Source organism: Numida meleagris, chromosome Z, assembly GCF_002078875.1.
Source record: "Numida meleagris isolate 19003 breed g44 Domestic line chromosome Z, NumMel1.0, whole genome shotgun sequence".
Lineage (NCBI taxonomy): Eukaryota > Metazoa > Chordata > Aves > Galliformes > Numididae > Numida > Numida meleagris.
In genome coordinates, this window is record NC_034438.1 from 70,262,460 (window position 1) to 70,290,339 (window position 27,880).

The following is a 27,880-nucleotide window of genomic DNA, read 5'->3' on the forward strand; positions in this document are numbered from 1 at the left end:
ATCCACCTGTGAAGGGTTTCCTAAAGCAGACCTCACAGGTGAAAAAGCCCACACATCACCAACAAAGCCACTTCACTACAGCCAAACAAAAGGGGAAGAATAAAGAGAAAAAAGAATTCTCCCCATGCAAATATTTTTTTCATAAAATGTAAGAAAAATATTAAGCATTCATGTTTTGCTTCTAATTCCATGTTACAGATCTAACTCCTCCCCTCCTTCCTCCAAAAGCACTTACATAAACAAGACAAGTGGGGCAAAGAGTCCATGGACAGCTGCATGCAGAATACACAATAACCTGCAGAAGAACAGAATGCCAACCAGCGTATTTACAAGCACTGCATTTCAGCCTGTCTTGCACTACAGTCTGACATGAAAAGCAGTGAAAACATTCACCAGGCATTCACTGAAGCACTTTCCACAAGGAGAACTTGTAACACCTGCAACTACTGTAATGATTCTCCAGAACTGGGCTCTGATTTTTTCTCTCTTCTCTCCTGAAGCAATGACAGGAAAATCCAACAGACCTCTCTGACAGCTGAATGAGAACGGAGGAAGTTTATAACTACAAGGCAAGTGAAGGAATTAAAAGACTTTGATGATCTTTGTCTGTCCTTTTGTTGGCGCATCCCCCTGCTTCTTGGGCAGGGAAGAAGAAGTAAGGAGAGAATGAAATCAGTGAAAGAGAGGTTGCATCCTAAAAAAAAGCCCTTCAGCTGCAGAAGAATCGGATGCTGCTGTTGCGTGTCTACTAAGCACAAACCGCCCAACTGAGAACAGCTTACCAGAGTTGGGTGTCATTACCCTAACCAGAGTCATCTTTATTCTCTGCTATTTTCAACTTTTCTAGCAGATTATGGGAAATATAGGAACAGCCAACTGCAGAACACAGCACCCAGAGGGAAAGGCTCGGGTCAGCAAGCCTGCTCTTCCAGCACGGACCGCTGCAAGCTCCAGGATCTTCTCGTTCAGCGCCACAACTTGTGAATGCAGCTGCTACCCAAGTTATGAACCACAAGCCACATCTTATTTTTAGCATGACAATCTTCGCAACAAGCTGATGACCTAAATCAGAATGTTTCCACTCCAGACAACCTGGCTGTAAGAAGAAAAGCACTTAAGGAAGTTCTGTGAAGCCTATCAGCCCTTCCTGAAGTGGAAGTGTTTAGAAACAATTACAGCAAAGCATCAATACAGCAAGGACTCCAGGAAAAGCAACCATCACAAATGCTTCATTTCACTAGAATTATTTTTATTATACTATCATTTTCATTTAATTTTAAAGTACAGCTATATACAAAACACCCACACACATTTATATGGCAAATTTAAGAGGCAAAAAATCTGAAACTCATTCTGACCTAACAAAGGAAGCTTCACATTTCACACCCACTCAGCTTTTGTTTTCATTGTCATTCTGTCTTTTGTTTAGATTTTCTTTTCTAACAAATGCCTCCAAGTACGCAAATACCTGCCAGAACACAGGCAGAAGAGTCTGAACTTGAAAGAGTTGCAGAGATCTCCTTAGTGAAACAAATCACACCCTTGCAAATCATAAAAACACAGATGTGTTCAGAAGACTGATCTGTGACACTTCGTTTCGAAACATCGTGACCTGGATCCAATCTGGAGCAGTAAGTGCAGGTGAGACAGATGAACAATACTGCAGAAAAAAAACTCCTCAGGGCAGCCTGAAGAATGAATTAATCAAGAATCATCTGAGACTGGATGCAGACGTGGCATGCTTTTTACTCTGAGAGCATTTACCTGTCCCCAGGAAGGAAGCCCTGGTCTCAGGAATTAGAAGTCTCCATGACCTGTCTACTGAAAAATTATTCTCTCGCAGTTTGGCTTAGCATCCAATGACACACAGCATGATGAGCTTCAACAATTGCCCTTTCCTCTAGATGAAATCCAGGATTAAAAAAAATACGTCATCATCTTGTAAAACACTGAATAATAATATGCTGGAAGAAAGTATCAGAAAAAAAAAATCCCATCCGTGCTCCTTCTACATCAGACGTTTCCATAAAAAGGTAGATTCAAGTTATCTAACAGGAGAGAAAAAAAGGAAACTCTCCACACATTCTGAAATGATCATCATTTGCTTTTTGCTTCGTTACGTTTCTGAAGCAAGTGCTGAATTCAATGCTTACTTCAGCAGAGCCTGCATGTGTAACAACACCTCCCATGCGGCCGGCTTCACTCGCACAGGAGACCAGGACTAATGCAACCTGGACAAGGTTGCATTATAACCAAGGAGGACAAGGCTAAATACAGCAGTACTAAACTGATGACAGCTTGGAGGGTAGACAACAGCACTCAGATATTCTACTTGTGCAGGAAGAATATTTGAATTTTATCTGTAAAAAACAAACAGCTGGATACAATATATGTGTTAGGACAGGTAGAGAATGGGGACTGGCAAGGGAAAAAAAAATCATAAACTGATGCCCACAACTAACGCAATGTTCAAGTGCAGGATTTTCACCATGCAAAAGCAAAGCAACAAATACTACTTTGAACAACAAAATTTAGAGCAAATTCACAAAAGAAACAATCACAAGTGTTTAAATGCCTGTGAAAAAAAACCAATGCTTCTCAGCTGGCTGCGTACCACTCCTGCAAAGATCCCTGTGCAGTCTGAGTCACTGTTCCCTTTCCCGTGCTGCAATGATTGACTGCCAGCATACTGAAGCAGGAATAGATGTTAATACTTAGAAATAGCATTTCTCACTATCTGCACATCCCTTTATTGTGGGTTGTAGGACTAACAGCAATACTTCTCATTATTTCACTGGCAAGCGAAGGAGTCTGTGTACCAGACTCCTTTTTGCCAATCTAAATTACACTTCCCAAGATGAAAGTATGTGGGGAAGATGAAGCGTGTAGCAAAGGCTGAACTGCATTAACATCTAAGACAAAGCACATCAAATAAAAATGACTGGCTAACTTCCTGTAACTCCACTCATGCGCTGTTTTAAACCTCCCATCCCCTAGCCAGGTTTCCACTATGCAAAGAAACCTGTAACGCTCTTCTGTGTACAAAGGAGGGAACGCATCTTCCCTTCTCAAGTCCACAGATCTACACAATGAATATCTCACAACTGTGCTTTTAGTCAGGGAGATCTGTAAAGTTCACAATTCATGCATTCTGATTTTCCAACGTCGCACTTGACATTTGCACATGGCTCCTGAAAGTACTTGTAATGTTCTTCCACTTCTATAAGGTTTTCACCTGCTTCCTCCCCCTCCACCCTCTTCTGTCACCCTTTCCCAGGTGGAGAAAACACTACTTCCTCTTTATTTTAGATTCTTAATACTGCAGTTGCATATTATTATTATCTTCAAAATTAGTCTACCTTTCAGACCCTTTTTCAAAAGCAATTCTTACAAAGTTACATGGGGGAAAAAGTCACAGGGCATCTAAAAAGTCAAGATTTTATCATTAACCAAAATAAAGACATGAATTCTTACCATCTAGTGAAGCCCTGTTTTGACTTTAAAATCCTGTGCTTTTAATGCAAAGACTTTGTTCCCTAGGCACAATAAGCAAGCAAATTCTTAAGATCAATAATCAACAGAATCCAAACATAGCCCCTTCGGTAGGCAGGGAAACTTAGCATTTCCCCAGTAAGATGAAATTACTGTAAAAGAACAAAGAAGTGAGTTATACAGAGTTCTTTAAGTATGATACACACGTTACGGCTTCCTGAGAGCACTGATATGCATCAGTCACCCCACTCCATTGCCATGAGACTTCCAGGTAATGGCACAACTTAAAATGTCTAGTAATAGTTAAAGAATGCAAATGTCTCTTCAAAGACAGACTGTCTACAGCCGCCTGTAGCAGGGAAATTTTTTTTTAAGGAAATGACAAACTTTGCCTCTGAGCAGCAGTAAAAGCTTCAGTGATGACTAACACAATTGATTTAAGCATTACAACATTAACAAGCCACAACTGTACTACACATATTTCTTAGTGATAAATTCGTGCCATTATGACAAGAAAGAGACATAACAGTGTGTGCTTACTCACCCTTACAAGGCTGGGAGCAATACACGAACAAGGTATGTTGACATTCTTGAGGCACTTCTCATGGGACATAAAATTGCAAACTGCGGAAATCAAAAGAGAGCCGTGAGTAAGTCTCTCACAAAGGGACACTTGTGGTGAAAAACAAACAGGAAAACAAACCAAGAAAATCATGCGTGGCGAAACACAACTGGGAACATATCGTTTTAATCGCGTTTACTCCCCACTAGCTATGAGTACGTACACAACGCTCATCTCTCTTGCAGCGCATGAACTCCAACCAGTCTCGTTACCAAGATGCTGGTGACAGAAAGTGAAAGAAGAGAGCTCATACAAATTTGTCACAGGCCAGCAGCAGCCCCTTCCCTCCCACTCTCTCTATAACCACCAAAACGACTTCTGAATTTTCAGGAGAGAAACCTGTCAGCAGCCGACAGTCCAAAATAGCTCAGTGATGCAGCCAAAGTAGATGGACATGTTTGAAAGCAAGCTCCACTAAAAGCAAGTGCTTGTGTCAGGAATAAATGGGAGGAAGCACAGCACTGGTACACACACAGTGTAATGGATGAAGGAGACAATGTCACCAGTTTTACGCGCAGCTTTGAAAGTCAAGAGCATCTTCTAATTAATTATTACTACTACTACTACTACTACAACTTCGTCAGCAACAGGTTCAGAATTCCACCAAAGCTTTACTAAACGTCTTGTCCCTGGAGACACCCATGGTCAGGCTGGGCTCTGAGCACCCGATGGAGCTGCAGATGTCCCTGCTCGTTGCAGGGGACTTGGACTAGACGACTTTTAAAGGTCCCTTCCAACTCAAATGACTCTGTGATTCTAAACACATTTTTTACCAGAATAGCGACTGCAGTATCATTTCTCATGGAGATGACGTCTTCTGTAGCTCTATATGGTGGATTTATATGATATTATGGTATGCAAAGGAAACAAGGGATTATTTTATTCATGCCCACGACCTCACACTAACTGGGAACTAAAGCCATGCAGTGATGGTTTAGAGTCCTCCACCTTTCAGATTGCTCTTCCAATCCAAGTACAAATACACACAGCTCACAGGGAAATACCTTCCCATTGCTTCTGGCAGAAAAATCGCTGGTGAGCAGCAACAGCCACCGTACTCAGCAAGTTTTCCCACATCCCTGCTTTCCAGAAGCGTGCTGCACCACTTCAGGTTTCATGAGTGACTGCAGAACATCCAACCCGCTTCCCTTCTGCAGCCCCATGTGCTGTACTTAGATCGCTGATACTTACAGCATGTGCTCTTGCCATGAAAAGCACACCACACCACTTCCTTCTCCTCTTCCTTCTGCTGCTCACTTCCTTCTGATTTCACTGCTTCTCACGTGCCAACACAACAATCTTAATGCAGGTTCACTTCTTTATGTGCTTTACTGCCAGTTCGTGCAAATAACCTTTCCTTTCGATGGCACAAAAACCAGAACAACCCCTTTCATATTTTAATGTGCGCAATAGGCTGGTATTTGCTTTTCATTACTCCACAAGTCAGGAAAAAAGGTGCACTGCAAGTCACTGCTGCACTCAGACATTCATCACTGGTGGCTCAGCACTGTGATCAATGCAGCAATGAGAAGTGGAGAGGGAAGAGAGGAGAACAAAACCTGCTGTTGGCTGCTGTGAAGTGTCACATCTATCTTTATGGCTGACGGTATTCCTGGCTCAATGGCACAGATAAGGAGCAGAAAGAATCAACAGAGATGACAAAGAAGATTCTCAGCTGAAAATGCAGATACACAACACATTTAAATGCCACATGAATGAGCATAGAGCACTTCAGCACAGAGGAAACCAAGAACACAATAATTAATCGTCCAGGCAGAGGTAAGACACACCTCCAACTCCAAAAACTGGTCAGACCCTACACTGAACTGGTAAATGCTCATCACACTTATATTACACAGAGGGTGGTGAGGCGCTGGAACAGGTTGCCCAGGGAGATTGTGGATGCCCCGTCCCTGGAGGCATTCCAGGCCAGGCTGGACGTGGCTCTGGGCAGCCTGGTCTAGTGGTTGGCGACCCTGCGCTCAGCAGGGGGGTTGAAACTGGATGATCTTGGAGGTCCTGTTCAACCCAAGCCATTCTGTGATTCTGTGATTACGAATGAATTCAGATGGAACCCAGAGTCTTTCCAGGTCTCCACAACGCTGCTGTTCAGGCTTGCAGAAGGGTTGATTTGTTGCAGTGGGAGCAGGTTTGCAGGAGAAAAGCTGCTTGCCAGTTACTAGCCCCACTGCCTTCTACCACGTGCAACACCACTGGAAAATATTCCCCATCCACTTCTTTAGGAAGCCCTTCCACTGATTTATGGCAGTGCCTGAGGCTTAGCTGAACCTGGCTAAGTGAATCATGTGACTGATAACACACAGTTAAAGCAACGCTCAAAATAAGGAATTTCCTAAAATTTTAAGGGAAGAATTGAAGCAATCTCCCTATTGCTTGCCACACCTCAGGTTCGGCAGGGAGGATGTGCTTCTTTCCCCCCCACAAAACTAGTGTCAGGTTGAGCTAACTCTTACAAGACACTGTTTTTAGTTTCCACACTCCCTCACAGAATAAAATAACACTGAGCAAAACAAGTGGAAACACAAACAATATCTGCATGCGTGGGGATGGAAATCCTAAATCTATCTCGGTGCTGCTGGAAAGGCAACTCAATTCAACCTGGAAATTCTGTCAGCCAGAAGAGGTTTGGGATTTTTAAGGGTCGATCTTTGACCAGGGAAATCAAGCTAGAAGACACTGTCAAGTTTCAGAAGACACGAAACTCTGTGGAAAACAAAAACATTTAAAAGGAAAGGAAGAGGGGAGGATGTTCTGTAGGAAGAAGATTCCTTTGCGTTTGAACTCAGTAACGAGCTACCATTCTGAGCACCTAACTACAGGCTCAGGCATACAGCAGCAATCACGTTTCACAACTTGTCATTGTCGCTTCTGCCCAGAAATTGGTGACTCCAATCACATGATAAATTAGATGTTTGCAGTCCACAGCAAGAAGCCAGGTGGCCAGTGGGCACTGTAGAAAAAGGCAGCGTATGGCAACGAACCGTGACATGCAGCTTTCCAAAAAACACTTCCAAGGAGACGGAAAACATTTCTCCCCAGCCCTGGATGGCAGGAGACAGGAGCTGAGCATTGTGGTGCAACCCCTGCTAGAACAGCAAAGGCTTCTGAAACCCCTACAATGCCACACTTTGCCTTGCTGTCCTCCAGTCAGAATCCAGAGCAGGTTTCAAAAGTGGGACGAGCAAAGAGGTCGATTTTGCCCTGCACAGACTCCAGCAATGTATCAGTGTACCGCAGGCAAGTGAGGGCTGGGTGAGAATCATACAGAATGCCAAATTCAACACACTATCTCCTCCCACTTGTGAACAGACCACAGTCTTGAGCAAAATCGTAGAAGGCTTTGAAGATTACTTTCGTTTCTTCTTTGGGGAGATGTTCAACGTAATGCAAAGTCCTGTGATCTTTTAAAAATAAAATGCATAAATGTATAAATAAGGAACTTACTAGTCTTTCATTTTTTAACTTCAACAGTTCTATTTATAAGTATCTGATTTTGCATTTGTTAAATATGAAAATGCTTAGCACTTGTAGCTCTAAAAGTAGAGATACCAAATTGCTCTCCAAAGAGGATCAAGGAAAGTCAATGCAAAGACCGAGGTGGATTGGCTCCTCTCCTGGAAGTGTTATAACTTTACCAGGAGACTCCCTGGACCTATCACACGTGTGTTTGTACCCAAGAGCGCTCCTCTCACTTCAGCAGGCGCACAGTCTGAGTTTGACAAAAGCACCTCCAAAGTAAATTTAAATTCCTCCACCAATCACATCCTCCATACATTTTCCTGGAGCAGGGCTTACCCAAACAGTTCCTAGACTGCAGTTTGGATTCATCCTGACAGTCCACTCCTCCCCACTTATGTCCCAAACTCACATCACAAGCAGCAGTGACCACTAATGCTCTCCTCTTTTTCGGCAGCTCCCTCTTGCTATGTGCTCCTGGCTGCTGTGACTCATGGCTTTTGCAGGACACGGTCCCCTACTCACGCAGGGCCATCACACTTCTTGTTGCACACGGTGGGTCAGGCTGAGGGCCAGGGAGAGCTCGTGCATCTGAATGCAGCAGCACCTTCCTGCTGCACAGAGCTGTGTCAGCGCATGCCCTGAACGCACGAGGGACCCGCAGCAAATGCCAGTAATTCCTGAAAAGCACCACGACACCTTGGCCTTCTCACAGGGACAGCGTGGGGAGGGTTCATTTATTTCCCATGGTGAAGCAGCAACACAGCTCCTCAGTATTGGCTGGGTGACTTGGGAAATCACTTCCTTTCAATCTGCACAAGTGCCATAGCTCACTAGCTTGCACTGCCCTTACCTGAGCAAGTCACGACTCTGCACCAAAGCTTCTTCCAATCTTTTAGCAACGGTTACAGATAACTGAATGACCCAGCTGACTAAATGGCTTATTCTTGTGGTTAAAACAGACATTAGCTTAGCCACAAATGGACTGAAAACTCAGGGCTGTTTTCCCAGCTATCAGCTCACAATACATTTTTCTGGAAATGAACAACTTAAGTGCAAGGCATAAAACCCCATACTCAACTCATTAATGTGAATATAAATAAAACTAAATGAAAAGAAGTAATTCTCTGGGGCATCTTGTTAAATGTAGGACTTGGAAGAAATCTGTCTCAGAGGATTTACAGGACGTATTGCCCGACATCTGTAAGAGTGTAGCACAAATGAAAACTCTGCATTCCCCTACAAAAAAAGTGACACAGGTAACTCTCATGTAAAATAAAATCTGCTCCTAGGTGTGTTCAGGGTGTGGGGAATGAAGCCCTTCTTAAAAATCTGGTGTTGCACGAAGCTGTTACCGACCTGCCAGCACCCAGCTGCTGCACAGGGACAGTGCACACACGGAGCTTCTGCAGTGGCACAGAGCTGGCCCTCCCTCGTAACTTCTTGCTTTCAGTTAGGCTTTTTTTGGACATCTACACACTGAGCTCAAGTTTCCCTAGACTCAGTACCACAACTTTAACTTCATTAATTGTCTGGCCTGTAAAGGCTTGCTCAAGGCTCAACAACTTCTAAGGATATTTTTCCCCCTTCATGTACTCCATATTTATCAACCACTGGGAACAAAACTCATATTAAAACTAATTCACTCAAAGAGTCTCCTGCAACTCTCTCAGGAGCATTTCACACATCCCCAGTGCCAGCTTTCAGTTCTAGAGAGGTCCTTCCCATGCACAGTACCCCTGGTTACATCTATCCTCTAGTCAGATGTTCAGAAAAGCAAGACAAAGAGAAGGTTGTGCTTACAGCAAACAACTGGCTCTGGCACTAGAGTGCCCTTTGCCTGGCCCTACAGCTCCACCACAGCCTCTGGGTAGACAGAGAAACATCACCTACACTTTCCAGAACGTATGGAGAATGTGCAGGATGAAAAAGAAAGATGCTTCCACTAGTTTAAACTGTGGCCAGCTTTTGTCCAACCGCAGGTGTTACAGATGATACCTATCTAAACACACGTCCTCCTACAAAAGACGAAACAGTAGATGGGGGAAAAATGGGGGAAGTCCACAGCCATTAACTCAAGTGCAAGTTTACTCCTTCTACCTGGAACTGGAATGTGTTGCACTCACATGTTTTAGGCTTAAACTTCGATGTATTCATTTTAAAAACTAAGCACATTTAGAAATATACATCTGCATCAGAATCAGGCTGTACAACTTCCACCTTTATCATAATACACCGTAACCTGAGATTCTTCCTCCTCCTTCACCCACGACCTTCAAGTCATAGAATCATAGAATCATAGAATGAGCTAGATTGGAAAAGACCTACAAGATCACCTAGTCCAACCATCCACCTACCACCAATAACCCCACTAAACCATGTCTCCCAACGCTATATCTAAATGTTTCTTGAACTCCTCCAGGGACGGTGACTCCACCACCTCCCTGGGCAGCCCATTCCAGCGCCTGACCACTCTTTCAGAAAAGTAGTGTTTCCTAATGTCCAGCCTAAAGTCATTACTGCACACTGCACATCAGAGAACACTCATCTGTAATCAAAATGTTCTTTTTCCACCTGAACAGATCCCAGCAGCTGCCTTCAGAAGCACTTGCTATTGTCTGAAGAAACACACAGCACGGCCACTGGACTCTGATGACAGCCTGCACTGCTAGCGGACGAACTGAAGAGGCATCCAGCAACACAAATACTTCCCCTAAATAGACATCTCTATTACAAACCTTTGTTCTGGACAGCAGCAACTTAAATAAGGCACCAATAATACAAAACAGGAGGGAATACTCAAAGCGGCCTATGCTCTATCAAGCCAATATTGCAACTGTTCTCTAACTACAGGCATTTCCTCTCCCCAAAGACAGAATTATTAAGAGTTCTTCAGAATTACAAAACATTCTCCAACTCTAGCCTGAGAATGCTACAAATTCAGCAATGAATAGAAAACCCCTGCCATTTATCAAAACAAATCCGTGCGGGAGCTCAGAGCTCTCACATGGTTTACCACGGAGAAGATGTCCACCCAGGAAGGAAGAGGTGAAGACATCCCTGAACCCAAACAGTGACAGAAGTATTAGGATTCAAATTCTCTTCTCGAGCTGCAAAGTGACGTCAGCTTATGTAAAAAGACAGAATAGGGGTAACAGATCAGTCTCAGTGATTTCAAACAATCGCAGATTAGGGTTGAGACTGAGTGTTACTTCTGTACCACCTAATTACGTTGTTAAAATCACTTCTGCCAAAGTGTGTACTACTTCTGGCATGAACCTCAGCGTGCTCCAGAGTTAACTGTAATGAAATAATGGAGGTAACACATTAATTTTTACCGAAAAATCAGGCAGGAGGTGACCTCAAGGGCTGCATTCCTAACAAGCATCAGCAAAACCTGCTACAAAAACCGACCTAGGAGAGACTATACACAGCCTGTGGACACGGCTCACTCCGCATCCTCCAAAGTGCTGGCTGCTAGGAGCCTGGAGGTTGAATCTCCTTCAATACAACACACATGGAGCACTTCTTCCTCTATACACTGAAGCCCTGGAGAACCATTTATTCTTCTTACTCTTTGCACAGCTAGGTATGTCAGTGAGGCAAGTTATTCTGACAGTTCAAGGAGCTTACCTTGGGCACATTCTGACACAGCAGAAAGAGCAGCAGAAAACACAAAGTGGGAAATCTTATCTAGTCTTTCAGATGGTCACTCTTACCTCCCTCCTCTCAAAAGAAAAAAGACTGCTCAGCAAGTTTAAAAACTCTGTTTTTAAGAGCACTTGCAACCAGTGTTAGAATAAAGGAAAATGAACGATGGCAGGAAGGAGCTGCAAAGATTTATTCAGTTCAGCCACCTTCCCTGGGTTTATCCTAAAACACAGAAGGGTCCTTTGCCTTCTGGTGAATCACCAAACCAAAATACTTGAATTCAGGACCTGGAAAGGTTTCCAAAACTACAGTTTTATCTGCCAGCATTTGTAAGGATGGTGTAGGCTCCAATCCAGCTCTGCAAGGCTCCAGGTCGGATGAGAAGCAGCTGGGGAAGAAAGACAGGTCAAGAATAGCTGAAGATAGAATTCAGCTTGCTCAAGTCAGCTTAATAGAAGTACACATGCACACAGTGTCCTGAGCAGAAGGGGTAGCTGCTGCAGTGTACTTAAAGGATGGAAGAAGGAAGGGCAACTGCCTATAGATGGACAGAGCAAGACAAACAAGAAATCTAGCAAAGCCACGGAGTAAACTAGAGCTTCAGAGCTGTTACGCAAGCCAACTCAAACAGTCTGCCTTCCAAACAACGGATTGGTGAGACCTGAAGGGCATACGAGCACCAAAACAACTCAGGCCAAGCCACTCTAACGCAATCAAAACAAAGTTTTATTTTGGTCAAAATTAGGTAGGTCATTTCCTCCTCCCTTCCTGCTCTTCCAGAGCATGTTCCTGGCATGACACAGGCCAAAACCACAGGTCACTTAGGGGCCTTTCCACTCACCCCTGCAGAGGTCCTGGGTCCTGCAAATAGGCTGTTTTGCTCAGCAGGACTGAGAGATCCACTGATAATTAGAAGACAATAGCTCTGAGGAAATGCCCAGAAGCTAAGTAGTCCTAGACTGCAGAAAAAGACATCATTTTTTTTTTTTAAACCTCATTAAAAAACTGATCTTATTTTATATACTTAAACAAATGAAACACACTGGTATCAGACAGCCTGTACAAACGGGAGCGCTCACGCTTCTGGATGAGAGGCTGCTTTGGTGAGTAACTTGAAAGCATCATTCTCTTTTCACAGGATTAAATTTTATATTTGTTACACAACGATGAGCTCCTTTTTCATTGTTACAGCCCGCTCACACAGACACACTGAGCTTTTTTGTTTAGGACTGTGACTACAGGCCAGCCTGAATACTGTGACTATTCACTGAAAGGAATGCTGGATGCAACCATAGGCCTTGCCAACTTACTTCCCATTTCAGCAGAAACATGCAAAGACCTGTATGCAATACTGGTGTGCTCTCTTAGGCAAAACACAGCCTAGGATAAGTTTAGAAGTCTGTTGTGCAATGCTTGTTAATGCCACCAGAGAAGCTGTCACTAGAGGCTGTGGCCAGCCCAGACTCTTCAGACAATGGCAAGGCAGGAACAGAAAAATCCCTGAAAGCTTTAAGAAGACAAGCTTCAAAAGCATCCTCTCCTCGCACAGGAGTGAGGAGCTATGGGACCCTGCTTGTTTTACAGCTCAGTCAGACCACATCACGGATTCTCTTCCTCTGAAAACCCACAAGGAAACAAGACACCTCTTTGGGTTTTCTCAGCTTTTAATGAGCATCTTACACATCGCTCATACACACCATGTCCTTTCCAAGATTCTCTTTGTCTTACCAACTAATCTGTCATGCTTGATTCTGGTTTAAACAGAGCTACAAGCATATGCCCTATCTGATAAAATGCATTTTCCCCCTATACAGTGGGAATCTTGCCGTATTTCACGTTTCCAAAACTGTCTACATGACAGCAAGCTCTATAAATAGGTACAAATACAAAAGAAATGTTTTTGTAACATCTGAGCTCTGCAATTTCAAGGCAGCACGTCTGAATTCCTATTCATTTGTATGTCAGACTTGCTGTTAGGAAATAATATAGCAACAAGTCAAGTGAAAACAAGACAAGCCACTGCACAACAAAGCAGTTAAATGGATTCAATGATATACTTGAGTTGTCAATCACTACAATACTGATTTGGTTACAGCAGGCTTGCTTGTATTGTGCCAGCCTTAGGAAGCCCCCCGTGCTACACCAGGGACCTTTCCCTGGCTCTCATCAGTCAGCTGCAAACACTCCAGGATCTAATAACAAACCCTACTCTGTTTCTCCATCTTGCCTGGTACAGTAAACCTGAACTGACAGATGAACTAAAAGGCCTTCACCTGTCAGTTAAGCATCCATTATCCTCACCACTCTCCATTTCCTGACTTCAACCACAGCAGGCCTCCCAAATCCTGCTGTGCAGGCAGAGCCAGAGCATCTACAGCTGCAAAGGTAACAAAGACAGTGGAACCATGCACTCTGCTCCATCCGGGATGCATGCTCTGGACAGCAAATAACACCAGCGCAAGCAAGCTATGCTGGCAGCAAAAGTGCCACTTCCACCTGCTCAGGAGGCTTTCCTAAGTCATAAACACAAACAGCAGAAATCCCAGACATTCCTCCAGCTGCACTCATATCAGGAAAGGTCCTTCCTCTTCAGCTAGCACACCAAGGTCCTCTCTTATTTCACACCATTAAGGTATGTCCAGTAACCATACAACCTGGTTGAGTACCGGCTTCAAGGAAATAAAGGTGAGTTCCGCATAGACTTTACTTTCTTCCTCTCTGAAATTAAGGTGGTACACTTCAAAGGCACGTGGTTCCAGCACAGAACAAGTCCCCAGCATTATGAGATTTTACAGATGGAGAGATGGATGGTTAGTGCTTAACTCACACCCAGAAAACACCAACACCTTCCCTTTTCTTGAGCACTAGGCCAAACGCAGGTCCACTGTGTCCTAGGATGTGGCACTGTCTCGGTGCTGGAGAACCAGAAATTTCCAACATGACTATAGTGCTGGGAGAGGACTTGGCAACTTAGCTCCTGAGTTTCCCAAGGTGCTCCAGAGGAAGAGGCACCCCGTTCACAATGTGGAACTGCACAGGGAGCATGGAGGGATGCAGTTTTACTCCGTTCCACTGTGTGGTTCTAACATGGGAAGGCCACTGGGATAACTGTGACTCTTAGCCTAACAAAGAGGAATCACAGCCTCCCAAAGTCGCACTCAAGAAGCAGCTGTGAACCACAGAAATCTGGTTGGCTGGTTGTCCTCAGATAGGCATTCTGGTAGCCCTTTCATACAGGCTGATGGATGAAGCCTGCCCACACCATCTGATGCCAGCCTGTGCCACCGAGCCCTGCCTTTTTGCCACCTCTTCCAAACTGCAGCCTTTATGCAGCTAGGAAGGGTCAGCCTAGTTTGGGGCCTGACAGACAAATATATGGCACCTGCAACAAAACAGCATTCTTTTCAGTAGTTGTAGCATTGAAACTATGGAAAACCGCAACCCTTTGTTATACCAACACGATTCATCCAATTCAATCTAAACTCTTCATCGTTCAAATGCAGTGGGTACTGGGTACTGACTGCGTACCTCCTCTGACAACTGCAGGAACAACTGTTTTTCCAAAAAGAGGATGGCTTTTCCTACTCAGCCTTCCCAGCTTAAAGCCACTAAGGTCTCGAGCCCAGTGTGGGGTGCGGACAACACTCTTAACATTGAGAGAGCATGCCCTGGTCCTGCAGATCACCACCTGCCAGGAACCCCAGACGTCCCATACTGACAGGGAAGCGGTGTAGCTCCTAACACCTTTGGAAGGCAGAAATCTTCCAAAACCATCCAAGACAAAATTTCAGCAAGGTGTCACAGGGGTAAGAACAAAATCAAGCGGCACCTCCTTGTTTAGACAAGCGCATCATCACAAGTGTCTTCCTCTGACTTCGACTGAAATTAGAGCCTCTTTTGTTTTCTACTGCAGACTGCACGTGCTGTCAACTGAACTACAGACAAAAATGCAGTACAGAAGGGAAGTGGGAGCTCTGCAGCACCTGTAAGCAAAGTGGAAAGTCAGGAGGAGGGAAACACGTAACGGTTAAGAACAAGGGAGCGAGGAGGAAGACTCAGCCAGTCTGCAGGATGCGCACACCAGTGTCATAAAGCACTTGGCACTCTGCAGCTGTTATCTGCAACAGCTTCTGCAATTTTAGGGTGATGCTTTACAAAGAGAAACTTTGTCAATTGTTTAATTGACAGCTGACGCACAGTTACTGGTCAAAACAAAGAGCTATAGCTTACCGTGTCGAGAACAGAGGAAAACAACACAATAAAAAAACACAAGGCAGTTGTACCCCAGCCCTCAGCTTTAAGGAAAGTCCACTGGAACAATCAGACGTTTACTGTAAGCATCCTTTTAACTAAATCTTCATCACACTTACAGGACCAGTGTATACACTAAGTTTCCAGCACTCAAAATACATATACAGTGCGTGGTTCCCTGTATCACTTCCACACTCCACAGGGTCAATGTCTCACTTCAGTAACTACTTTCTGAAAACTCAGGTAGGCAATACTGAGGTCTCCTACAAAAAGGGAAAAAACAGTCCTGCTAATGCTCCCGCAATTTTACACACAATTCAAGCCAAAATGTCTCCCTGCTCGGAATGGAAAAATAACAGAATCACACAAACAGGTTTTAAAAAGAAGGATTTGAGTTAAATAAACGGGGTAGAACGTAACTGAATTTAATGCACGGTAGGGCTGTGTACGGTGTCACTGTGGAAGTAAACTATGGCAGTGAAAAGCAGCTGCCTGGGATCCCTCACAAAAGGCCAAGATCTGGAGATGTTCTGAACGCTGCAAGATGCAGAAAGGTCTCAATGCAGAGCTGCAGCCACAGGGCGCATCACGAGGGGCACAGACGCACAGTGCATGTGCATCACACGCACAACAAGCCAACATGAGTTTTTCTCAGTGGAAAAAAGGCAAGATTTCCCTCCACAACACACTTAAGTCTTTGAATGAAGCAAGAAAAGAAAAATAATTACATGAGATAAACCTCATCCACTCAGCAACACAGCCAGAATGCAGGAGGGCTATGGTCTCTAGGAGGTGCAGTCAACCATGACTTAGAAAGCAAGCACAGAACACAAAGATGCAGCAAAAAAAACAACAACAACATGTAAAGATTAGAATAAAAACCACTGGTAATCTTAACTACAACAGCACCCATGTACCTCCATCGTACACTTCTAATTTTAGCAGAAGCAACAAGTACATCTTAAATGCAGGTGAAATTATTATTATTTGCGATCCAGTCCTTACTCTTTTAATGTGGGTAATTTCAACATTATCTAGCACATCCCAACACCTTATAATGAAAAGGGAGGAAAGAAAAATAACAGTTGCCATGGCAACACCACCTCTCATGCCTATAGGGCTCCAATTCCAAAGTGCATCACAGACAGAAGTGTATAGAAGTACGAGATACAAGCGAAAAATGGAGCTAGAAACAAGAATTTATATATTCAAAGAAACAGGTTCCTGTGCCAGCTGGGTAAGTACGCTCAATATTTTCTTTAATGTAGTTATTACATGGGTACTGATGAGGGCTAGAAAATAGATTTATTCATGTAAGACCAGGCCAGAAGGGGGAAATAAAACATTCACGAGGCACTATTTAGAGACAGGCTCCCAAACTGGATGCCACTTCTTTTGAATTGCCATCCCTAATTTTATTACAAATCTCAGGTATTTTAAAAAGATTCCTGTTAAGAAAAGAGCGTGCATTTCAATTCTTCTTGAGTCACTGATGAGGCTTGGGACTATGCTTATCTCGAATTTAAGGAACAGCCTCCTTCACATGAGTAAGTTCATATATAATGCACAGAAGCTGACCATTGCCATCCAAGTGGAGAACAGAAAGGTGCAATGTCAAAATGTTACACACACCACCCACAAGCACATCATACCTTTCCTGTCGCACTCGGACCAGTTCAGCAAAGCAAAGCAAAAATCTACCCCTCAGAAACTATAAATCATTCTTGAAGAGGGGCCAAATGATCTCAGGATTCTGTTTATTCTGTTTTGCTGTTGCTTCTGTTTTGTTGTGTTCATTTCTCACTGAATCAGACCTTGCAGGATGTGTCCTTGAGCACACTTTGGCACTAGCTCTTAATTGATGTATGAAACATAATCAGTGATAAATTTCTACACATGTATTACCAAAATATAGTGAAAAAATTTTACAGCTTCCCACGATGCTGTATTTATTTAAAAAAAAAAAAAAAAAGGTTACATTTCAGCAAAATTACCGAATGAGTGTAACTGAATAAGCACTGAATAAGTACTGCTGTTATCTTTCCAGACCCATGGGAAGGAAGAGGAGGAGGACTTACTTTTTAAATAATCTTCTCGCTCCTCCTGAACAATAGTGCTTGAATGAAAAATGCAATAGTTTCAAGAAATCTGAAGGCAGTCACCAAAAGAGGAATTACTCTGGAGCAAGGAGAAGATCAAAGGGGTGGAATAAGGCAGGTCAGAACTAGCAGGGACATGAGTATACCAAACTGTTTTGAAGGGTATTTTTAACATGACAGTACTTTACCTCCTACTTTTTAGCCTACTCTGACAAAGGACCGGGATGGGGAGATCTTTTGGGCTCCGCTGCTACTGGAAATAGGAGGCAATGGTTATTTCATTTTCATCACCACTAAAAAGAGAAACTGTAGCTATGTTAGTCAGTAGCACAGAAACAGGAATGGCTCCATTTGGTTCTGTTCTTACATGGCAGACGTCTGTATCTAAGAAAAAAAACAACAAACCAAAACAAGAAAAGAAAACCATAAAAGGAACAGGTGCTTTGTTTCAAGTCAAAAGCTCCTTTCTGCAAGCGTGCAGCTCCTACAAGCTGTCACTGCAGTTTACATTGCAGTGAGAGCCCGTCTCCTCCCTGTGATGGCACGAGCAGCATGTTCCCTCCCTGTGCCTCACAGATCATATTCAATACTTCACTTTTTTGGAAGGTTGTACCTCTTCCTTCATAACGCCTCATTTTGGGTCATGATTGGTTTCTCACTCAGCACCCATTGTTTGCACAATTTAGTCTCCCCACCGTCCAGACATCGAGCATCACAATCCAGCATCTTCCTCACGTCGTAATCCCAAGATCACCTAGGGGGGCTGTCGCAGTCATTTTTCATTTGTTGTTAAACTGTTGTAATTATTTTTTCAAAGGGCTGTCAACAATGCTGTGGCAGCTCTTCAGCAGTGGATGCAGACATGCACTCATAGAATCATAGAATAGAATCACAGAATGGCCTGGGTTGAAAAGGACCTCCAAGATCATTGAGTTTCAACCCCCCTGCTGAGTGCAGGGTCACCAACCACTAGACCAGGCTGCCCAGAGCCACGTCCAGCCTGGCCTGGAATGCCTCCAGGGACGGGGCATCCACAGCCTCCTTGGGCAACTTGTTCCAGCGCCTCACCACCCTCACAGTGAAAAACTTCCTCCTAATACCTAACCTACATCTCCCCTGGCTCAGTTTAAAATCATTCCCCCTTGTCCTATCGCTATCCACCCTCATGAACAATCGTTCCCCCTCCTGTTTATATGCTCATGTGCATACGAGCCTGGCACAACTGTCCCAGCACAGCACTATGCCATCAGTCCACGCAGCGGCCTCTGCGGCCATCAAAAACTTCTGCAGTAACTTGCAAGTGCCATCTTAAAACCTTTAAATTCCCTAAGTACTTGTGAATATCCTCAATGATTGAAATCCCCTTTTCCAATCCTCCTTATTAATACTGTTTTGAGAAGAGGTCAACCTGAAAAAGCTGTTTTTCCTAGGTCACGCTGCTAAACTCACGCCTTTGTTTTGCACTGAAGGCTATTTTTTTTGTAGCAGATACAGTGCAAGAGACCCTGCCCTCATCAATTTCCCCTGCAAACTTGTATTGGTGATGATTTACACTCACTCTGGCACCTTCAGGAAGCTCCAAAGAAGATCTTTCACTGCAGAAAAGGCATTTTTTTTTTTAACCTGAGAGAACACCTACAGTTGCAGACAAGAGCAGTACTTTCACTCTGTCCTTCAGATCCCTCCCTCATGCCCTCTTCATACTCGGAGGAATCTTAGCAATTTCCTTGTATTCTTCTGCCTCCTTTTGAAGCTCCCAACCATGCAATGATTTCGGCACGGGGCAGCATTCTCCTTAAAAACACTAAAGGAACTGGTTAGTAGAGTACACCTACACTCAGCATTTAACAAGATGTGCCACTTTCTTATCTCCACACACTACAGAGAGAGTACTGTAAAAAGGGAACACTCATTTCCTGAATTACGTCATGAAAAAAAACAAGGCATTAAAGCATGAAACATTCTGCCAAGGTAAAAATGCAATGAGGAAAAGAGATTTTTTGCTATCAATTCTTGCACTTAAACTGGAAGTCCTATCTCCTTACTGCTGTAATCTAGCACCATCCCACCGAACAACACACTGCTCCTAGTGTAACTCAGAAGCTCAAATCATCCAGCTTCTCCCAAGCATCACTGCTTAGCAAAGTATTCTGAATGCCTCCAGCATTCTCCTGTATCTAAAACACCCAGGGATTAAATTGTGGTCTGCTGCAGCCATATTTTAACTCCTTTTTAGTTGCTTTAAAATCTCAAGTGATGTTATTTTTACACAGCAAGAGGCATCACCTGTGTATCATGCAGGTGGTATCTCAAAAGGATCCAAGCAGGTAAACCGCATCAGCACACACTGTATTTATAACCCCTAATCCTGCTTCCAAGCTGATCACTCAGACTCAAATGTGGAAAAACGGATGAAAACATACGGAAATATAAACACAAGCTCTTTTAAACATATATTCAAATAAACACGTATATACATGTGAATATACATATGTGAATACGCACGTGCAAAGGTACCTATGTTAACACGCACCCACATTCTTCGGGATTCAAGACAATGAAAATACTTACATCAAAACAGGAAATGAAATTAGAGGTTGACTCTGCTGCAGCGAGTAACAAACTCAATAGGACTTCCACAAGCGGGCAAAAATACAGTTTTAAGGGAAGAATAGTCTGGGCATGTTTAAAAAAGAGAAGTAGGCTTCCAGTGAGTTCCTTATCATATTGTGATATGCAAAGGTTAGGTTTTGCTCTTTGCCTGCATGCGCTTCCTTACAGTGTTCTCTTGCAACTGAAAGGTGCCATTAAGCAAGAAGACTGGAGAAAAAAATAAAGAACAAGAGGCGATCAAAAGACATGATTTTATCATTCAGAAAGATCTACCTGCTAGACATACATCCTGCCTATTCCCCACTGCAGCTGAGTCAAAGTAAATACATTACAGGAACCTATGCATCTGGTTTCAACAGGTGCTGCAAATGTAGTTTGTCCAAAGGGATTCACATAAGCAGGCAGAGACTTGGAGACAGTGCAGGATGCAGTTCGTGGGCAACAAGTGATCCAGAGGGATGACAATGTGAAGGAATAATATGCAGTATCAGAAATAGCATTGGGAGACAAGTAACGTAAGGAAAAAGCAAAGGTCATCTGGGTACAACCTGAGTCAGAGCTAATCCAGGAAAAAAGCTGCCACCTGAGCAAAGAGCTCCAAAATAAGAAAGAGAGAGGTTTGTGATGGGATGGTAAGCATAAAAACAACATTGTGGATGAGTTACAAAGCGTATGTAATCAAAGAGCAGAAAACAGACATGGCACAAGCCTGCCCAGAAGCGCGCTCACTGAAAGTAACGCAGGTAAATTTCTCGTCCTTGGGCCTGGAATTCAGAACATGCAAGAGAAGTGAGGGGGAGGAAAAAAAAAAAAAGCTACACCAGAAACATTCATTACAAGCCTCTGAGAGGAGAATGAAAACTAGAAGAGTTGCACGTCATCCTCCGTGGGACTGTAAGCAGACCTTCAGAGCAGCACCTGCGCTCAGGTAGGAAAAGCCTACTGCTCACAGCACGTGCCTTGCTGTGAGGTAACTAACAACGCAAAATGGTTGCTTAATGAGGTCATCGCACGCAGGAAACCCCAGGACACCATGCCTAATGCTGCCACAGCTTATTTTAGGAAAACGCTGGAACAGAGGTAAAACCACTACTAAAACAACGTGTGGGTGACTAAACCCGCAGGAGCACGGAGGAACCAGAGAGAGATGCGCGTCACTGGGGGAGATGTGCTGCACTTACAAACTCCTACATCCCAGAACAGGGAATGCAGAACATCTCCAGAGAAAGGGAGGCCGTTAGCAGAATGCACCCACTCCCAGAAAGAATCCAGACCTGACCTGGAGGCAATACACAGCTGAGAAGCATCACAGAAAGCAGGGTTGCTCTGGCAGTCAGGAAGCACTGACCTCGCTTCTGCTTCAGTCTATCCAAGTATTTTTGCTTTTTTTTTTTAAATGCTGTTAAAGCACTGAGGTACAGCGCTTGGAAAAGGCTTTACAGAGAAAACCTTAAGAGTTCAGTGTGTGGAAAAAAGAAAAGAACACAACGAAAACTAGCCTGGCATTCATCTCCTCCATAACCGCAGGAGCCGATAAAGGGCTTTTCAGAGCCTGAACTCAGAACTTGGGAACTCACCACAGGAAAGCTGAAAAATTTTCCTGCAACGGGAAAGGAACCAGAGGGGGCAAGCCCAGATGACGACCAAGGAACACCTGAGCACGAAGGAAGCCTGGACGCAGAGAGCGAGCTGCAGCCCTCGGCCGCTCCACCACACGACGGACGGGTGCGCTCCCTCCGTGCCGCCTTTGTCACCTACCACCAAGCCTGAGCAAGGCTCTAACGGAGATGAGACGGACTAGCGCTGCATTACTGGCTTCGACGCTTCCTGCAGCAAATTATTTCCTACCTAATTTAGTTTTTGGACTCAGATTTGGGACTCAAGACAAAACATGGCTTCCAACGATGCCCCGAGACGCCAAGGGCCGAGACGGCTCTGGGCCACCCGCCGCTGGCGCGCTCTCCCAACTAGGAAAACACCCCGAACTGCAACCAGAGCGACGCGCATCCGCGAAGAATCTGGGGGACTTTTTCAGGCGGAGACAGACACACGGCGGGCCCCGCAAGGACAACGACCGCCTCCGCTGAGCGGAGCAGCACGGCGCGGGGCCCCGCTCACACCGCGGCGGCACGCGTGGCACCGCCGGCGGCGCGCAGCCCCTGCCCCGCTCCGCACAGCTGCCCCTCGTGAAGGGCCGCCCCGCACCGCCCGCCCGCCCTTACCCTCGCACTGGTAGCCGGCCAGCCCCCAGATGAAGTCGGTGCAGTAGTGGCAGAAGGTGGGCTTGGTGAGGGTCACCCTGCGGAAGCTGTGACCCGGCGGGATGGCGGACGACGACGAGACGCGGCCCCGCCCGCCCAGCAGCGGGCTGGAGGCCGGGCTGCCGCCCAGCAGCGAGCGAACCCCGTCCGCCATGCCCGCTCCTCGCGGCGCGGGAATGCCCGGAGCGGCGGCGGCGGCAGCGCGGGGGGGACTGGCGGGCGGAGGCGGTGCCGCGCGGGGCCTTGCCGAGCGGCGCTGTGCTGCCCCCTGCTGGCCGCCCGCGCTGCGGGGCCAAGGCCGCCGCGCCCTGAAGGACGGGACCTGCGAGAGAACTAGGGCTGGTTTGGGATTCTCCCATGCGTTAGTCTTCTTCCCGGCCTCTGAAACGTTTCTTTAGGATCGCTGTAAAACAACAGGCTTGAGTGGGCCCCGGAGAAGCTCATGAGGTTCAGAAAATCCCAGGACAAGGTGTTGCACCTGGGATATGGCAACCCCTGTTACCAGTACCAGAGGAGGGATGTAAGGATGGAACACAGCCCTTCTGAAAAAGACCTGGGAGTACTGGTGGATGGCAAGCTGGACATGAGCCAGCACTGTGCCCACGCAGCCCAGAAAGCCAACCGTATCCTGGGCTGCATCCAGAGCAGCGTGTCCAGCAGGGCAAGGGAGGGGATCCTGCCCCTCTGCTCTGAGGCCTCAGCAGTAGCACTGCGTCCAGATGGGGAGTCCTCAGTACAGGAGAGATGTGGAGCTGTTGGAGCACGTCCAGAGGAGGGACACAGAAATGATCCCAGGGATGGAACAGATCTCCTACAAGGACAGGCTGAGAGCTGGGGCTGTGCAGCATGGAGAAGGGGAAGAGCACTGACAAACTAGAGTAAGTTCAGTGGAGAACTACCGGGATGGTCAGGGCTGGAGCACTTATCCTGTGAGGAAAGGTGAAGGAACAGGAATTACTCAGCCTTCAAGGAGACCTCATGGCAGTCCCATGCTATCTATAGTGAAGTTTCTGAGGAGAATTAGCCAGGCTCTTTACAGTGGTGCGTGCTGGGAAGACAAGAGAAAATAGGCCTAACTTCAAACAAGAGGCCTTCAATCTGGATATAAGGACAAACTTTTCCACTGCAAAGACACTCCAGCAGAGAAGCGGGTTATGTGCAGAGCTTATGCCCTCTCTGTTTTTGGAACTTTTCAAGACATGACTGGTTAAGCCGTGAGCAACCTGGTCCGACCTCATTTGCAAGGTCAGAAATTAGAGGAGGTGACCTGAGATCTCTCCCGACCTGAATGATCCTGTGATCCCGTTTTTCAGAATGTTACGCTCAGCCATCTGAAATCTGAATGGACCTCAGTACACATGCAAGCACTATCTCTTTTAGAGATATGGCTATGTTCTCATTTGCTATGAGCTAATGCAGTTCCTCAAGTTTTATCTCCGTGTCTACCAGCAGAGACTGCAGACATTCACACAGGCCACTTGAATTCAGAGAAACTACAGATATGATTAAATTCCAGTTGAACGTGGAAAAGGGGAACTAAGACTAACAGAGCCTGTGCGCCCTGACATCTGCATACCTTGACTCCTACACACTGTATTGCTGTGCTTTAAAACGAGCTGAGTTTGTCTGTATCAGAAAGTTAATCTTTGACAGCAATTCCAAGATTCATTAAAAAAGCTGTATTTAGATTAGAAGTAGCAGTAGTATTTTTTTAGATGGAATTGAGTGCTGTTTGCCAGATTTGTTCTTCGGGACTTTCCTCCTTCGGAGGGGAAACCCTTCCTTATTTGCTTAGCCCATGTCATTGTACCTACTTACAGAGACCTCTTCTCTTCTCTTTTTTTTTTTTTTTTTTTTTTTGCCAAGAACTTGTCCACAAAGCACCCTGCCTCTCCCATTCCATTAGCCCGTCCTGCCTTTCGCTTTCCCATGGATCGTCCTCTTTAACAGACTTTTGTATTGATCAAAGGACAGAGCCTCAAGAATTGGGAAGCTGAAGCTCCTGTGAACAACTCTTCCTGTGATCAGGGAAATAACACTGAACTGCATCAGAAACTGACCCTGACTCAAAAGCTTGGGGAGGTAATATAACATCTTGTTATATAAATTTGGAAATCCGTTTAGTGAACAGCAATTCAAACACATTACCGCTGCAGGATTTTCAGCTTCCATGCTACAGGTCACCTGTAAACGGTAGTTTTTATCTAAAGATTTAAATGATCAAGTAAGACTTCAGATATTTTTTCATGTCAAGCTCCTCAGATGCATATTTATATGCTGAAAAACATAGGCATTTGTGACTTATATTTGCTGTGTTTAAACTTCCATTCTGTTTTCTGAGAAGCCAGCCTAACCAGTTGAAACAACCCGAACCGTTTGATTCTCTTCAGCCACATCTCTTTCCACCTCAGCTGCCAGCAGCCACAGAACATGGCAGCATTTGAAGAATAGCCATCCTTTCCATTTCACATGTACAAGGACACAGTCCTTGACAGCTGAGAAGAGTGATGTAAGGAATTATTACCAGAGCTGCCACGCTGATGAATATGATAGCTCTCTAGAGGGATCTGACACCAGTGAATGACTCAGAGCTTGGTCCTCTTAACTGCAATGTTTAACTGCAAAATTTCTATCACCTTTATATCTGCACTTAGGGCCCTCATCCGAAGAGAGAAGTAGACAGAAGCAATTACAGCTTTTTTTCTTTTAATTTGTTATCAAGGTGTCCTTTATGAGCAATATACTGATCTTTATTTAAAAAAAGAAATAAATGGGTATCCAAACTCTTTCTGAGGAAGAAACAGCAGTTTTCCTGAGCCAGAGAAGATTGAGTTATATGCAACAAGCACAACTGTCCATGCTCTGATGATTGCAGGAACCTATGCAGCTAAAGGAATAAAGGCAGCTGCCTGCTTCAGAAGTGTCAAAGCAAAAACCTAGGCAGAAACAGTTTGTCTGAGGTCACTGAATCATAGCAAAGCATGGAAAATGGCTGCTATGGTCAAGGTCACACTTACAATTTCAGTCCTAGTACTGCTCATCTCCTGCAGTTCTGCTAGGACAGAATTATCACCAGTTTCAAGCAGCAGTGCATTCATGGCTGGCAGCCCATCCTGGTCAAACCATGCTAGACTGGGTGGGTCAGGTTACATGAGGGAGATAATTCTCCAGAAATCATAAGCATCAGTCAACTTTATATTCAGATATGCTCTGAAACTAGTTTCAGTGTCATTAACACTGAAATTAAACGCTGCCATTAAAGCATATCAGGGGCAAAAAGCATCTTCATTAAACAACTCTGTATTCGCAAGGGTAATCTTCCTGCAGCATTTCCAGTTTTGAAGATTTTGTGATATTCCAGCAAGTCTTCCATTCAAAACCAAGATTCCCACATATTCTATCATGAACCACAGATGAATATGTGAAGAAGTAATTTCTATATGCTTTGATAGAAAAATTTAGACCTAATGGAGAACAAACAGTTGTCTTTGTTAAATGTTCCTCAGTGGCTCTTTTGGTCTTTCTCTGTCTATATATGTTCACGTGTATATAGATACTGATCATGCCTTAATGAACTATTTCAAAACATCTATATAAACTTCCAAGCTGAGGTAAATATGAGGGATTTTTGTTCGTGCAGGAACTGTTGCTCCATAGACTGGCAACTGAAAGATAGAATAAAGAGTTATGCCACTTCTTAGATTCAGATAGGTCACTCCAGAAATATTGCCTCCTATTTATTTCCATGGAAACAACAACAGATACAAAGAGCACAATAATACTATTTGATAGAGCAGATTATCAGCTACAATAAAAGTCTGTTTTTCTACATGAGCTGAATGACGTGGATGAACTGAAGACACTCTTCGTTTTCTGGTATGACAGCTGTGCGCTGCTGTCTGGAACACAGGTGGTCTTTCACATCGCCGTCACCACTGCTGAAACGCACCACCCAGCCCCTCACTGTGCTCACATCCACTGCTTGGGCTCCATAAATGTTCAGCAAGCGTTGATGAATGTCAATGGATGCCATTTCTTCTGCATGAAGGAATGCAATGACACACCTTTGCTCCATATGCACTTCCATGCTAGACACCATTCTGTCAGACTGCCCGTTTGCTGTCATCTGTCACAGAGCAACAACATGGAATGGAATATTGGTGGGAAGGTTCTGCCTCTACCGCCACATCTCCAGCATCTGCCTCTGATGTCATGGGCCAACAAAATAGGAGGTATTCCTTAAGGAGCAGCAGCTCTCATACTTTTTTTTTCTAATTAAAGAAATGCCACACACAAATGAAAAGAAGCAACATTCTAAATGTGTCAATTTCCCATGTTTTGACAAGATTCGCAAAAAAGATCAAAACGTAATTCTTCTGCAAATATCTTGTACTTTGTGTAGTACTAAGGTAAGCATTTTGCAGTACGTAGTATTCTATAATGCCAAAAAGCTCCACTGATATAACTTTAGGTCTGGCCATCAAACAAATCCTTCATTTTTCTAAGACTTGGCTTGGAAGAGGCACATTCTGTAAATCATTCCAGCCTTGCAGCTACATCTCCTGAACCTCCTGTAATCTCATTCAACTCCAGGTATCTAGTGAGAGGAAACATTTCAACAAGTAGAAGGCCTTTGCTACAGCTGAGAATTGCAGGTTCTGGTACATTACTCCCATTTTATGAATAGGATTAGATAAATTTGATGTTCTGTCAATATAACATCATATTTTTATCCTTTAAGTAATAGCTTTGCGTCAGCACTACTTGGAAGCACAGCCTCTGCTTCACAGTGCACTTTTCCATCCATCTTCATCTTCACTCTCTTCCTCCGTTCCGACGCTTTTCAGCCCTCCCAACCCACCGCTCGGTTCCAGCCATTGCCTGTCCTCAGCAGAAGGAGCATCCGCCGGGACACGTGGCTCCAGAGCCGTGCCTGGGCGCGCTGCCCCGTTCAGGGCCTGCCGTACCTGCGGACCGACGGAAATACACAGACCGGAATTCTCTCGGCCGCTCTGATTTGCCAGAGCGTCCTTCTTCTTCCCAATGCGTCCCAGCATCTATGTGGAAACGCACGGCGCATTTCAGAGACCAGCACTGTTAACTTTGGGCACTGCTTCCGCGGCACCTCCTGGAAATAGAACCGCCGCTGACCTCTTCGTTTGCAGACGCTGAGCTCAGCCAGACCGGGCCGCTGCCCAAGGGCGGCTTGCACCACGAGCCCTCCGTGCATCGCAGCTGTCCCGGAAGCCGCGCGTCTGAACCGCGGGATCTCTCCCCGCTTCTCAGGGCTCTGCCGCAGGGCACGTCCCGCCTGGGTCTGCCACCTCCAGGCACACGGGCCTGCCAAAGAGCAAAGGACCCCGCACTTCAGGAGAGCGAAACTCGGGTTCGCTTAAGCAAGTCACGGAGGAGAC

General features: G+C 44.9%; 1 protein-coding gene across 1 annotated transcript in view; it reads right to left on the reverse strand.

The window, feature by feature from the left end:
- The window catches only part of DGKQ (diacylglycerol kinase theta), an 82,634-nt gene extending 59,968 nt beyond the window's left edge, over positions 1-22,666 (reverse strand). The window contains 2 exon segments of the mRNA XM_021379985.1: positions 4,037-4,116; positions 22,428-22,666. Of these exon segments, the coding sequence (XP_021235660.1) occupies positions 4,037-4,116; positions 22,428-22,620 (273 nt within the window). The 5' untranslated portion in view covers positions 22,621-22,666.